Here is a 14,942-nt window from a genome sequence, read left to right on the forward strand (position 1 = left end):
GGGGGGGTGGGCGGTGGCTCACTGGGGTGATGAGCTTGGCAGGTCTCGGGAGGGGGGTGGGAAATGCCTCCGGGCATCCTGCCTCACATCCCGCTGCCCTATTCAGCGATGCCCGGGGAACTTGCACTAATTGGCATGGAGCTGGAATGAAGCCTGGATTCCACCAGGCTCCATTTTAGAGCCTGGGAAGAGGTGGGGGAAAAAAGCAGGGAGAGCTCTTTTGGGGTGGGGGTTCAGCTTTGCAAAATACCCCTCCTAAAGAAAACCCCAGCTTATCTGAATGGGGCGTTCAAAGCCCAAAATCCCATTGGATTGCCCGCGGAGGGGATGGCAAACCTTAGCTGGGCTCGATGGGGTGATGCCCCCCCACCCCAAGTGTGTCCCGGGGACTGGGAAAACATGCAACTGGGGGTCTGTAACCGGGGAAAAATTGCAAATCTGAGTGGTTTTTCCTCAAATAAATGTCAGCTCGAGGCCTCAGAGGAGGCGAAAGCCACCAGGACACAGGGCTCTATTGAGAAAAGAAAGAACAAAAAAAAAAAAAAAAAAAAAAAAAAAAAAGGGAAAAAAATAAATTAGCCGGGCGAAGCGCCAAGCCGGGAGCTCCGAGGGACGTGCCCAGAGTGGGGAAGCGGAGCAATTCGGGGGGCGAGCCTGCCCGAAATGTGGGGAGCGCCGGCTGCCCCGCGGGGCCACCCCGCTCCCCCCTGCTTGCTGCCGCTGACCTGGCTTCTGGCGCTGCATGCAGGTAGGGAGTTTTCCCATTTTTTTCCACGGTTTCCCGTTTTTCCCATGGGTCTTGGGGGTATCCGGATGGAGGATGATGAGGGTGGTGATGCCCTATGGGGGGGTTGGAGGGAGGGTTGTTGCGCTGTCGAGCGTACCCTCTGCTTGGGAGCTGGGAAAAAAGGGGGTAAAATTGGAGCGAAAACTGGGGAAAAGACTTTTCTGGAGCCAAGCAGATCCTGATGTGGGGGAGGATTTGGCACTGCCCCCACCCTGAGCTTCTCCCCATTTTTTTTTCTTCCCCGAACCCCATTTTTTCCTAATTTTTTAACATCTCCAGATATTTTCTCTTACCCATTCTTCAGCTTTCCTTAAAAAGTCATTTTTCACCCCATTGCTCGGCTTGCTTCATCCCACTGCAACCCTGGTTTTCTCCGTAATTTATTCTCTAAATTCTCACTTTTTGGAATTTAATGAGCCCCAAACCACCCCATCCCAGGTCTGGCAACACAGAAAATAATTTTTAATAATTTTATTCCATTTTACTAAAGTTTGTGCCCAAAAGCAGCCCTGGGGAGGCCCCATTTCCCTTCAGATGGGGAGGATGGATGAAAAACAAAACCACCTGTGTTCTTTGCTGGCTTTGACTTCGACCCTAAAAACAGCCAGGGCTGCGGCGAGGACACCCCAAAAATACTGCAGGGCTTTTTTTTTTAAAAAAAAAAAAGGTATTTGTGCCACAAAATAGTGTGAAAATTAGGATTTTTGTCGGGCTTTTTCAACAAAAGCCATTGAAAAGGGCTGGGAGATCTCCATCCCTAAGCCAAGGATGCTGTAAGAAAATGGAGCATTTCCTGATTTATTAATGAACTCCCAATTTTTTTTATCCAGAGTGGAGAAAAACTTAGCAATAGGGTTAAAAAAAGAGAAGAAACAGTTAAAGTGTGGCGATTTGGCGGTGCACAGGGAGGGGGCAGGGAGGCACTGAAGGCCACATCCCCATCCCATGCCTTGGCCTTCCCTGTGGGGTGAGGGTTCCCCTAAATCTGGCGAGTCGGGGCATGTTTGTGGGGCCGAGCGCGGCGCTGCCGGGGAGGACGGACGGACGGATGCTGCATACCAATAGGTCCCATGACTTTTCGGGCTTGTTTAAGGCCTTTCTTGCTCCCGCTTCACGCAGCCCAGCTGGTTTTCCCACTCTCCCCTCCTCCTCAATATGGGGTTTGTTCGCTGTTGATGACGGTATCCATATGGGGGGCTCACGGATGGGACCTCTGGGATGTCAGGACGGGGATGCTAAGGTATTTTGGGGAGGGAGAATCTTTTGGGGAGTCCCCTCCACCAAAAAAATCATGTTTTTACATTTTTCCCCTGTCTTTTTTGGCTTAAAACCAGCGATGAGGAGCAATGCACGTGCATAGACTCTCGTGATGCAGTTTTGCGTCTGAGGGGGCTTTGTCTAGACAGGAGCATCCAATGCGGACGGGGGTGAGATACAAAATCCTTCCCCCCCCACCATTTTTGGGGGAATTAAGGTATCTTTGCAAAGCATTGCACTGATCAGAGCACTGGCATCTCTCACTCCCCAGGCAGTTTTTGCAGGGCAGTGATACAACTTTGCCAAGGGTTGCCTCAACCTGCCTCCCACCCCCTGCATTTTTGCGAGTGATGTGTGCATTTTTGCAAAGGGTTGCACCGACCTGGCTGCAGGAGCACTCCCCCTGCATTTTTGGGGGTGACAGATGAATTTCTGAAAAGAGTTGCATTGACCCAGCTGCAGGAGAGCTCCTGCCCAGGCCCTGCACATTTTGGGGGCACCACATGCATTTTTGCAGAACCTAGCAACAGGAGGTGTGCCATCCACACCGCCTCCTTGCATTTTTGGAGTGACACAAGCGTTTTTGCAAAGGGTTGGTTATATTGACCTGGCTGCATGAGCACTCCCACCCCCAATGCAGCTTTGGGGAGTGATAATGCCTCTTCACAGGAGGTTGCACTGACCCACCTCCCATGCCCAAAGCAATTTTGGAGTTGATTCCTTGATTTTTTTTTTCATGTTGCATTGATCTGAGTGCAGGAGGGCTCCCACCCCTCATGCACTTTTGGGGTCACACGTGCATCTTTGCAAAGGTTATGGAACCAAGCTGGGCACCTTGGGGGTGCTCAGCACAGCTCCAGTTTGGCGTTTCCCTGTTTTCTCCATGCTCGGCACCCCACTGTCTCTCCAAGGTCTGCTGGCAGGGGTGAACATCACCAGCCCCACGCCGCTGGTCCGTGGCACGGCGGGCAAGGCGGCGCTGCTCTCGGTGCGCTACGCCAGCGCCAGCGCCGACAAGCCAGTGGTCAAGTGGCAGCTGAAGCGGGACAAACCTGTCACCGTCGTCCAGTCCATCGGCACCGAGATCATTGGCAACCTACGGCCCGACTACCGCGACCGCATCCGCGTGCTGGAGAACGGCTCGCTGCTCATCAGCCCCTTGCAGCTGGCTGATGAAGGCGCTTACGAGGTGGAGGTGTCCATCACCGACGACACTTTCACCGGCGAGAAGACCATCAACCTCACCGTGGACAGTAAGGGCAAGGACATCCAGTGGAGACTGGGTTATCCATGGGATGTCTTCCCTGAGCACATATTGGGAGGGCTTTCTCCAGCTGGGAGGTGGTTTTGGGGGTTTCAGCCACCTCAAGTTGGTGGGGTTTTGATGTCTCTCTTCCTGCCCCCTGAGCCCATCCGTCCCCTGAGACACGGTGTCACTGTGGCTCCTCTACTTGCCCACAGTTCCCATCTCAAAGCCCCAAGTGCTGGTGGCCTCCTCAACGGTGCTGGAGCTCAGTGAGTTCTTCACCCTCAACTGCTCACACGAGAATGGCACCAAGCCCACCTACACCTGGCTGAAGGACGGGCGGCCGCTGAGCAACGACTCCCGCCTGCTCCTCTCCCCTGACCAGAAGATCCTCACCATCACCCGTGTTCTCATGGCTGACGATGACGTCTACAGTTGCCTGGTGGAGAACCCCATCAGCCATGGCCGCAGTGTCCCCGTGAAGCTCACTGTTTACCGTAAGACACCCCTTCTCCCCTCCTGCACTCCCAGGTTTGGCCATCCCTTGCAGATACTTTCAGCTAAAATTTTTGGGGGCTTGTCCCCCCTCATTCCTCTCCTGCAGGCCGGAGCTCTCTCTACATCATCCTCTCCACGGGCGGCATCTTCCTTCTTGTCACCCTGGTGACAGTTTGTGCCTGTTGGAAACCCTCCAAGAAGTACGTGTGGGGATAACAGGGGAGACAAAGGGGGTTGTCCCATCTTGTCCCATCCTCTCTTGTCCCATCCCATTTTGTCCCATTTTATCTCTTCCCATCCTATCTCGTCCTTCATCCTATCTCATCTTGATGCATACCATGCCGTGCCATGCTGTCTCATGCCATCCCATCCCATCCTATCCCATCCCATCCCATCCCATCCCATCCCATCCCATCCCATCCCATCCCATCCCATCCCATCCCACTCTCTCTCCCTGCAGCATTTGACCCTTCCCTGGATGAGCCACAGGCAGTTCCCCCACTGCCTCTAGCACGATGCCGGTGCTGCCCCATCCATCCCCTATCCCTTTCCAGGGAGAAGCGACAAGCAGAGACACAACCAACCTCTGACTACTCTGAGCAGGACGAGGAGCGCCTGAAGCACGAGGGTGAGTGCCAGCCTCGGCGTGGCGGCGGTGGGTTGGGGGAACACCAATGCTCCTGGCATGGTGAGCAGCACCTTGCTTCCACACAGCCGAAGGCATCCCACGGAGCGGCGAGCACGAGCGCAAGAACCCAGTGGCTTTGTACATCCTTAAAGATAAGGTGAGAGCCAGCAGCACCAGTAGCACACCGGCAGCATCCCAGCACAGGGTCTCGCACACGTCCCACGTTTTTCTCCTCTGGGCTTTTGGCAGGACTCGCCGGAGGCGGAGGAGGATTCACTGCCGGAGCCCCGCGGCACAGTGGAACCAGGCTACACCAGCTCGCCAGTACCAGCAGCCGGTCGCTCGCCAGGGCCAGTGGGGCGTTCGACTCGCCGTTACCATCGCTCGCCAGCTCGCTCACCCGCCTCGACGCGGACCCACAGGTCACCACCGGGTTCGCCGGCACGCTCCCGCGGCGCTCCGCGGCTGCTGCGGACTGCCGGCGTCCACGTCATTCGGGAGCAGGAGGAGGCCAACGCCGTGGAGATCAGTGCCTGAGCAGGGGGACTGTGCGCGCTTTGGTGGCAGCGTGCAAGCGGGCAGGGACACCAGCACGGCCACACTTCCGCCACCGAGCAAGCGGGGACACCGGCACAGCCCTGCTCCCACCACTGGGCGTCATTCTGCTCGGCGTAAAGTCACTAATTTCCTATTGATCCCACCCAGAGCTCCCCTCTTCCGTCCCCCATCTTCCTGGGGCATCGCTTTAATGGCTTTCTCGCCGGGACAAGTGTGCAGGGAGCGTGCAGAAAGCACGCGCGTGTGCAGAGAGAACATGCAATCAGTGCACGGAGAGAGTGTGCCAGAGGGTGTGCATGGAGCATGCAGAGGGAGCGTTCGAGCACTGCACACGTGCATGGAGCGTGCAGGAGGGCACATGGACTGTGCACACGGGGTGGATGGGGGCAGCACGAGGGTGTGCAGCAAGTGTGCCCACAGTGTGCGAAGAGGATGCACAGAGCATGCAAGAGAACACGTGGAGCCCATGGAGAAAACACACATGGAGCGTGCAGCAAAGGCTGCACAGAGCATGCACAGAGCGTGTATGGAGTGTGCAGTGTCCACTGAGCCTGCATGGCCTCTGTGAGCGTGCCAGCCCTGTGTGTGTGTTCCAAGCGTGCACAGAGTGCGCAGGGTCCATGCAGTGAGCACCTGTGCAGAGTGTGCACGGAGCGTGGGGAGTGAGCACGCACACAGCATTTGCACGGGACAGGCACGCAGCATGTGGCAAGTGTGCAAAGAGGGTGAGCAGAGAGGGTGTGTGTAGTGCTTGCACGAAGCACACGCAGAATGTGCATGGTATGTGTGGAAAGAGTGTGCACAAAGCGAGCAGCTGAGTGTGCTCAGAGCATGCGCAAGAGTGAACCTGCAGTGCTGGCACAGGGCACGCGTGGAGCCTGCAGTGGGTGTGCAAAGAGTGCGCGTGCTGTGCTTGCACAGGGTGTGTGTGGTGCGTGAGGACAGAGCGAGCACAAAGCAGCTGAGCATGCTTGGAGCGTGCACACGCACACAGGGAGCACACACACTGCATGCCCAGCGACCATGCATGCACACGTGTGTGCAAGAGCACGGTGCCCGCCCGCCGTGGCACAGCCCCCATGCATGGAGCAGGACATGCACTGGCACACAAGCTCGCCCAAGGGCGCAACACACATCAGGGGGTCTAAACAGGGGGCTCCCTCCTGCCCGCCCAGCTCCTCAGCTGCAATGTCCCCTAAACGTGGGCTGGAAGCCCTGGTCCAAGCATTGCCCCTTAGCCATGGTAGGATTTTCTGTGAAAATCCCCTGGTTTTGGGGCACATGATGCTGTCTCGCCCCAAGCCTTCATGGGAAATAGGTTTAGGATGAAAAGCAGAGAGTGGCCGGCCAAGCGAGCCGGGCCCTGGGGCACCCGGGGTGGGTGCCGGGGCACCCCGGAGTGCTCGGGGTGCACTACTAACCAATAAACTAAACATACTACCCGTCTGGTGGTGGCACCCTTGGGAGTCTTTGTGGGACGGGGTCCCCCAGGGTGGTGGGGCACATGAGAAGTGGTTGACAGATAAGACCACACAAAACCAAGACACCTGGCTGGCACTCAAACTGGCACTTTAGTGCATGGGAGACCTTGGACTGTTCCCTCTGGTATGTACTGATGGCGTCCTCAGCTGAGAGTCCTTCTTAATTTGTCTTCCTCTGAACATGGCGAAGGAAAAGGGGAATTTATTCTGACCAATTAAATTCATTAACCGCTGGTGTCCCCCACTCTACTGTCTCTGGGTGCTGCCAGTGCCACCGTGGCCAGGCACTCCCACTGCCACAGGATGGCTGAGATGTTTGTGTTCACCGTCACCTTCCCCCCCGCTTCGGCATTTCCCGGCCCCCGCATCCGGCTATTGTACCCCCCCATCCGGAGCCGGATCCAGCCCCGGTGCTGGCGGGGAGGAACCAGGATTTCGGGAGGAAACGGGAAGGCTGGCCAGGGCCGGCATGGCGGGCGGCTGGGAGACAGCATTGGGCCTGGGGCTCTGCCTCGCCGCCCTGCACCACGGAGGTGAGTGCAGCCCATGGGGGCCAAAATCCACTTAACTCTGTCCCTGCCCCACCCCGGATATGAGACCATGCCCACTCGGGGCACCTATTGGCATTCCCCCGCCTCCTTGTCACCCGACAGGCTGCCGCCTTCCCAGCGTGGCCACGGCACCCCAAACTCCAGCTGGTAAGGACACCTGGTGGGTGGGTGATGCAGGTGGGGAGACACCAGAAAATCCTGTTCCCCCCACCCACAATGTGCCCTCCCCACCGCAGTGCTGCGGGACAATTTCCGCCTGCAGCCGGGTGATTTGGTGACCACAACGGGACAAGCATTGGAGCTGGATTGTGTCCCCCCCTTGGGGTACCCCGAACCCTACATTACCTGGAAGAAGGACGGGGTGACCTTGGACTTGGTAGGTGGCAGGTACGCGGTCACCAAGGGGAAGTTGCAGGTGGCATCGGCACAACGGAGCGACTCCGGTCTCTACATCTGTGTGGCGGCCAATGCGGCAGGCAAGAGGGAGAGCCGGGGTGCCCGCGTCTCTGTGCTGGGTAAGCCAAGGGTCTCCCACAGGTGGTGGGCACATCACACCCAGCCGTGGCGCTATGTCCTTGCTGTCCCCCTGCAGAGAAGCCAAGCATTGTGCGGCACCCGAGTGACGCCGTGGCGGTGGCTGGCAGCACCGTGGAGCTGGGTTGCAGCGCCCGAGGTGACCCAGCACCACAGGTGCAGTGGCACAAGGAGCATGGAGACCTGCCCTGGGGCAGGTAGGTGGTGGCAGGGGGGAGATGTCCCATCCCTGGCGTGGCGATGAGGCTGACGGAGAACTGGTGACCCGCAGGCACGAGGTGGACCGGGAGCACACTCTGCACCTCTATGCCGTGACGTCTGCCGATGCCGGCGCGTACGTGTGTACAGCACAGAGCCAGCTGGGCACCGCCGCCGCCACCACCTTCCTGCACGTGGAGGGTCAGTGGTGGGACCTCCGTGGCCTCCACCATCACAGGCACCCAGGGCCATCTCGGGGTTCATGCAAGGGGATCCATCTAACACGGTCCATCTAATGGGGTTCATCCAAGGGTGCCATCCAAGGGCAGTCTGTCCATGGGGGTCCATCCAAGGCCATCCATCATCAATCATCCATCAAATAAAGTCCACCCAGCTGAGTCATGTGAGGAGATCCATCAGAGGGGGAACTTCCAAAGGTAGGTCCATCTAAACACATCCATCCAACAGGATCCATCCAAGAAGGCCCATGTAAGTGGATCCATCTAAGGAAATGCATTGAGTGCATCCAAGGAGATTCATTCAAGATCACCCACCTAAAGGGGATCCAGCCAACCTGGTTCCTCCAAGAGGATCCATTTAATGGGATCTATGGAAGGTGGAAGTACATTAAAGGGGGATAGAACAAGAAATATCCATCCAAAGGGTCCATCTAAGAGGGACATCATGGAGGGGTACATCATGGGATCCCATCCCCCGCGCCCGGGGCCAACACATCAAAGCAGGCCCCTCCAAGAGGGGTCCATTCAAGACAGGCCCATCAAAGTGTGTCTGCCCAAAAGGGTCCATTTGAGTGAGTCCATCCAGGCAGACATCAGGATCTCCATGTGCAAGGATCTGAGGGGGGTGTCTGGGCAGGTGCCTGGGGACCTTGGTCCTGTCTGGTGCTGCCATTTGCCTTCTTCTGCCTCACAGACCGGCTGGCAACGGGCCAGCAGGAGACTGCCCCACGGGACCTGCTGGCCGTGCGGCTGCACCTGGACAACGGCACTGCACTGCCCACTGCCGCTGTCCAGCTCCGCTGGCAGGTTGGCACGATGCTCAGCTGCCCCCAGGGGACGGGGGGAACGGGACACATCCCCACGCCCCACCTTAACTTGGGATCCTTCCCATCTCCTTCAGATGCTGATGCCGGTGCCGGTGCCTGTGGGCTACGTGGTGCTGTACCGCAGCCTGCTCCCGGTCACCACCTCCTGGGTCCAGCACGATGCAGGCACGGAGCTCAGCGCCACCATCCCTGCGCTCCGCAGGGGCTACAAGTACGAGTTCAAGGTCCGACCCTACACTGGAGGAACCCAGGGTTCAGACAGCAACAGCAGGCACCTCTGGATACCCGAGGAAGGTGCGCCGTGCGTCCCCGGGGATGTCTGGGTGGATGGGGAGGTCAGTTTGGGGTCCCAGGGGTCTCAGTATCCCTGTCCTGGCAGTGCCTAGTGCAGCGCCCCAGCGTGTCACCGTCAGCCAGGCTGAGGCAGGGAACAGCACCGTGGTCGTGAGCTGGGAGCCGCCTCCTCCTGAAGCACACAATGGCGTCATCCGGGGCTACCAGGTTTGGGGCAATGGGACGAGGGGGCAGGGCTGGGGTCTTCTGGCCAAGGAGGGTCAATCCAAGGGGATCCATCCACAAAGGGAGCCTGTCAAAGGTGGGGGTCTGTCCAAGGGGGGCACCATCCAAGGAGTCTGTCCAGGAGGGGGTTCATCCAAAAGGACCAACCAAGGCAGAGATCCATCCCGGGGCATCTGCCTAGTGGCATCCAAGGGAGTTCGTCCAAAGGAGTCCAGCCTCGGGGATTCAGCCAAGGGGGTCCATCCAAGAAGTACTCACCCAAGGAGGTCCATCCTAGGGGCATGCAAGGGAGCCCATCCAAAGGGGTCCTGCCAAGGGGAGTCCATCAAGGACACTCATCTAAGGGGACCCATCCAAGTGAATCTATCCATGGGGGATCCATCCATGGGAGTCTATCAAGGGATGTTCATCTAAAGGAATCCGTCCAAGGGGGTCCATCCACAGGGTGTCCATCCACAGGGGGGCCATCATGGCTAATCATCTAAGGGGACACATCCTCTTGGTGCCTGCCAGGTCTGGTCAATGGGTGAGGGCTGGCAGCATCCCACCAACAGGACAGTGGACGGAGCCACCCACCGCCTGGAAAACCTCCTCCTACACCCTGGGGCCGAATTCTGTGTTCAGGTGGCAGCTTTCAACAGCGCAGGGCTGGGGGTTCCCAGCAATGCCACGTGTGGAGTCCTGGGTAGGAGATGGAGAGCAAGGTGGGGTGCGGGTGGGGGTCGAGGTGGTGACTTGAAGTGACACTGATGGGACCCTTGTAGGGCTGACAGCAGGGAGCAGCAGGGTGGTCCAGGCACTGCGGCAGCCTGCTGTCATCGCAGCCGCTGGTTCCATGCTCTGGTTGGCCTTACTCGCCCTCCTCCTCCTCCTCTGCCAGCGCCGGGCCAGCCAGGACGCCGCAGCTCGCCACAGGTGAGAGGCCATGGGATGAGGGACATGGCATATCCCTGGTGTGGTGGGGATTGATGCACTGACAGCACCTCTTGCCCTGCAGGCTGGTGGCTGGTGACTCGCCATGGCTTGGTGGTCCCTGGAAACCCAGCTGTGCCCCCCGAAACCTCAGCAGCAGCAGCAGCCTCAGCAGCCGGCTCCTGGGCAGTGATGGCAGGGACCCCCACCCCTCCTGTGAGCCCTATGGAGACTGGTGTCCCCACCCATTGCCATGGGACCCCCACCCCTCCACTGAACACTAGGGTTGGGACCCCCACCTAGTGCCACAGAGCCCCCACTCTCTGCCATGGAACCCCCACCAGTACTATGGGACCCCATCCATCCCATGTGATGCCATTGGATCCCCACCCAGTTCCATGGAACCCTGACCTGCTGCAACAGGACCCCCAGCCCAGGCCTAGGACCCCAACAGAATGCCATGGGACCAACAAAGTGTACCCAAGACCCCCACCCTATGCCGGGGACCCCCACTGCCATGGGACCCTCACATCGGTGTCCCCCATTGTCTGTCTGCAGGCAGCAACGACTTGAGGACACACAGACCCAAGGACAGAGGGGACAGGGGACACATGACCCCATGGGTGCCCTGACCTCTCTTACTCTTCCAGCCCTCTCCTTGGAGCCGCCGAGCCTTGGTCCCCCCACGCCCCCCATCCACAGCAGCCTCTGTGGGGGACACCCACCACCCCTCGGGGACATGGGGTGCTGTGGTGGGGGGCACCCCGGGGTGCATTCCTCGCCCAGCACCCCAAACCCAGCACCCTGGGAGCGTGTTCGCAAGAGAGGTGGGTGTGGGGGACGCATGGGGGGACATGGGGGACACCAGGGTAATGGCCCATGGCTCTGTGTCCCTCATTCCCCTTGCAGAGCTGCACCAAGTGCACAGCACCCCGGTGCTCATAGCTGGCCCCAGCCACATCCCTGTCACTGGAAGTGGAGGCGAGTGGGGGACAGACTTTGGGCAGGCAGCCAGGCAGCCTCAGCAAAGGGGACACGAGAGTGACACCATCGCTGCCAGGATGGACAGCAGGGACCCACGGCTACCGGTCTTCAGCTCTCCAAAACCACATCGGGGCAGCACCTCACCGGCCTCTGGTGTAACCACATCACTGGTGACACCCCCGAGACCACCCCATGCCTGGCACCCACCAGTGACACGGTGAGTCTGGGTGTCCCCATCCAGGTGGGGGCCCTGCAACCCAACCCTTTGCTGCAAAACCCAACATGTCCCTTGCACCTGCAGGTCCCCGGCCTCTGTGTGCCCCAGGGACACATCTCTGGTCACCAGGCATCCCAAGGACATGTCCCCAGTCACTGGGATCCCCAGGGACATGTCCCCAGTCACTGAGAACCCCAGGGGTGTGTCACCAGCCACCAGGAACCCTAGGGACATGTCCTTGGTCACTGAGCACCCCAAGGACATGTTCCTGGACAGCAGGCACCCCAAGGATGTGTCCTCAGTCACCAGGACCCCCAGGAACATGTCGCCAGCCACTAGGCACCACAAGGATCCATCACCAGCAACCAAGAACCAGAGGGACACAGTCTTGGCCACCAGGCACCCTGAGGACACCTCCCTGGTCACCAGGTGCCCCAGAGACCCATTACCAGTAGCCAAGTGCCAGAGGGACATCTCACTGTCCATCAGGCACCCCAAGGACATGTCCCCACCCACCAGGCACCCAAAGGACACATCCCAAGGCACAAGTCTGCCCAAGGAGATGTCCCCACCCACTAGGCACTGCAGGGACAAGTTCCTGGCCTCCAGGTATGCCAAGGACATGTCCCCAGCCAACAAGTACCCCAGGGAGCCATCACTGGTGACCATGCACACAAGGGACATGTCCCTGTGCAGCAGGTCTCCTGAAAACATGTCACCAGCCTTGAGGCATCCCAATGACATATTGCCAGCCACTGGGCACCCCAGGGACACATCTCCACTCACCAGGCACATCTCCACTCACCCTGAGGAGATGTCATCAGTCCCCAAGCACCTCAGGGACAAGTTCTTGGACACCAGGTACTCTAAGGACATATCTCAGGCCACCAGGAACCCCAGGGAGCCATCACTGGTGACCATGCACACAAGGGACATGTCCCTGTGCAGCAGGTACCCTGAAAACATGTCACCAGCAATAAGGCATCCCAAGGACACATCTCCAGACAGCAGGCACCCCAGGGACACATCTCCAGCCACCAGGCATCCCGAAGAGGTGTCTCCCGTCACTGGTCACCAGAAGGACATGTTCTTGGACACCAGGTATCCCAAGGACATGTCCCCAGCCACCAGCCACACCTGGGACATGTCACTGGAGGCCAGGCACTCAAGGGACGTATTCCTGGCTACCAGGTACACCAAGGACATGTCCCTGGCCACCGGGCGCCTCTCGCCAGCATTCAGTGATGGGGTCCTCACACAACAGCAGGTGGCTGAGGTCCTGGAGATGGACCAGGACACTAACTGCTGCAGGTATTCCCCATCCCCCTGGGACACTCCCATGACTGCAGCATCCCCTGGTGCCAGCAGTACCCCCACTGTGTTCCTCACAGACCCCCAGCACCAACCACACCACGGTCCTTCTCACCACTGCACACCTACGGCTACATCTGTGGGCCACCAGCCTCTGAGCTAGGTGAGGAGGAGGAAGAAGAGGAGGAGGAGGAAGAGGAGGAGGAGGAAGAGCATACAGCAACGAGGGGCTCACCAGGAGGGTCGCTGCTGAATGGCTGGGGGTCTGTCTCGGAGGACAACTTTGCCAGCACCCGCTGCAGCTTGGTGAGCTCCTGTGACGGCTCCTTCCTCCTGGACGCCAGCTTTGCCCGGGCACTGGCCGTGGCTGTCGATGGCCTCTGCTACAGCCTTGAGGACACCGATGGGGCCTACGAGGGTGAGTGGAGGGTCCCTGGACCCCCTCTCTGACCCTGAGTATTGTCACCTCCTCAAGGAAGATGGCTCCATCATGACACCATGGTGATGCCACCTTCTCTTGCCTTCTTCCCTGCAGGTCCCTCACCACCACCATCGCCCTTGGAGCAGGTCTTCCCACCTGGAGCCCACACTACCAGCTGGGACTGGTGGACAGCGCTGGAGGTCCCACAGAGAACCAGGACAGAGGCAGCCGTGAACAGTAGCTCACAGAATGGTGCGTAGTGCCCCATTGTCAGGGTGGTGGGCACTGGGGGTGGTGAGGTGTTGCAGGGTGTTGGAAAATGTTTCCTTTGCTTTCCAGGTGGCCAAGGGTCAGGGATTGGCAGCCCCTGGGCCAGGGAAGGTGGTGAGCTGCGGACAGGAGGGACAGGAGCGAGGCAGTCCCCAGGGCGTAGGACACAGCAAGGCCAGACCCCTTGGCTCAGCTAAAATCCAGCTTTATTAGGCAGTTCCCCAAACAGGGGCTCTTTACTAGGAAAAGCCACCCACAAAGGGTGGATGGCGCCTAGGTTGGTGGGTGTCCCTCCTTATTCAGTGTTCTTGTCCTTCCCAAGTGTCCTCCTTCCACAGTTCTCCATCCCTGCTCAGCATCCCCACCCCTTCCCAAATTCCTCATTCCTCCCCAGCATCCTCATCCTCCCCAAGAGTCTGCATCCCTCTAAATGTCCTTGTCCTTCCTCAGTGTCCTACTCCTTCCCTAGCATACTCATCCCTCCTTACTATCCTTCTTCAACCCAAGCACTGTTGCCCACCCTGTGTTCTTTTCCTTCCCTAGGGTTGTTGACCCCCTTGACGATCCCCATTCCCGCTGACTATTCCCATTCCTTCCAGCTGTCCTTATGATAGTTCATGTCCTTCCTCAGCATCCTTGTCCAACCTTTTCTATCCTTGTCTCTCCCAAACGTTCTGATCCTTCCCAAGCCACCTGAGTGGCCTTGTGCTCCCTCTAAATGTCCTTGTCCCTCCTAACCATCCTCATTCCCAGGCTTCTCAGCCCTCCTGAGTGTCCTCATCCTTCATCAGTTGTTTTGTTCCCCATGCCAAGTGTCCTTTTCCTTCCCCACTGTCCTCATCCCCCTGCAACCATCCTCCTTGTCCCTTACTACTGTCCTTGTCCCTCCCAAGTAATCTTGTTTTTTTCAAGTGTCCTCCTCCCCCCAGCAATCCTCAATCCCCTAGAAATCCTTGTCCTTCCTCCATGTCCTCTTCCCTCCAGGCATCCTTGTTCCCCAGCCTTCCTTGTCCCTCACCAGCACCCTCATCCATCTGTTGTATCCTTGTCCCCCATCATGTAATCTTGTCCCCCACTAACTGTCCCCTTCCCTTTCAATCACCTCATCCCTCTCAGATGTCCTTTTCCTTTCCCAGCATCCTTGTTCCTCCAAGCTGTCCTTGTCTGCAGGATCCTTGCCCCATTCAAGCATCTTCCTCATCCCTCCCCAGCACCCTCATCCCTCTTCTGCTCATCTGTCCCAACTGTTTCTGTCCCCAGGGTTCATATCCTCCCTTGAGCATCTTCTTTGTCCCTCCTGAGCATCCTTGTTCCTCCCAGTGTCCTAATTCCTTGTGAATTCCTTGCCCCACCCCAAGAATCCCTGTCCCCCTCACTCTTGACGCCGACTGGCCGTGACCTCTGTGCAACCCTATTTTTTTGGAGCCACTCAGAAATTAAAGAACATCCCTCAGTGTCCCCTGTGTTCCCATCCCCATGTCCCCAACTCTGTCACCGACTCGCC

General features: G+C 58.4%; 2 protein-coding genes across 2 annotated transcripts; both read left to right on the forward strand.

The window, feature by feature from the left end:
• The first annotated feature begins 611 nt into the window (after positions 1–611).
• Positions 612–6,420, forward strand: HEPACAM (hepatic and glial cell adhesion molecule). Its single transcript, XM_053963633.1, has 7 exons — positions 612–748; positions 2,956–3,297; positions 3,506–3,787; positions 3,895–3,988; positions 4,343–4,416; positions 4,503–4,573; positions 4,666–6,420. Exons 1-7 carry the CDS (start codon positions 664–666, stop codon positions 4,951–4,953), a joined length of 1,236 nt encoding a protein of 411 aa, XP_053819608.1. The 5' UTR covers positions 612–663; the 3' UTR covers positions 4,954–6,420.
• A 338-nt stretch (positions 6,421–6,758) lies between these two features.
• On the forward strand, positions 6,759–14,894 carry ROBO4 (roundabout guidance receptor 4). Its single transcript, XM_053963455.1, is given in 23 exon segments — positions 6,759–6,797; positions 6,800–6,845; positions 6,848–6,988; positions 7,109–7,153; positions 7,243–7,521; positions 7,599–7,737; positions 7,812–7,939; positions 8,672–8,784; positions 8,879–9,098; positions 9,184–9,305; positions 9,837–10,008; positions 10,088–10,238; positions 10,321–10,451; positions 10,886–11,062; positions 11,145–11,436; positions 11,521–11,865; positions 11,956–12,045; positions 12,133–12,537; positions 12,628–12,747; positions 12,828–13,165; positions 13,283–13,420; positions 13,508–13,619; positions 13,621–14,894. Coding segments are annotated over 23 exon segments (3,774 nt in total). The 3' UTR covers positions 13,652–14,894.
• Positions 14,895–14,942: the final 48 nt, after the last annotated feature.

This window comes from Vidua chalybeata, chromosome 23 (assembly GCF_026979565.1).
Source record: "Vidua chalybeata isolate OUT-0048 chromosome 23, bVidCha1 merged haplotype, whole genome shotgun sequence".
Lineage (NCBI taxonomy): Eukaryota > Metazoa > Chordata > Aves > Passeriformes > Viduidae > Vidua > Vidua chalybeata.

What these genes read in the sequence shown, in the direction of transcription:
- HEPACAM (XM_053963633.1), top strand. Translation starts at nt 664, where the DNA reads ATGTGGGGAGCGCCGGCTGCCCCGCGGGGCCACCCCGCTCCCCCCTGC. An exon ending in GCTTCTGGCGCTGCATGCAG is followed by an intron (nt 749 to 2,955) that starts GTAGGGAGTTTT and finishes TGTCTCTCCAAG; the next exon opens with GTCTGCTGGCAGGGGTGAAC. An exon ending in GGAGCGCCTGAAGCACGAGG is followed by an intron (nt 4,417 to 4,502) that starts GTGAGTGCCAGC and finishes GCTTCCACACAG; the next exon opens with CCGAAGGCATCCCACGGAGC.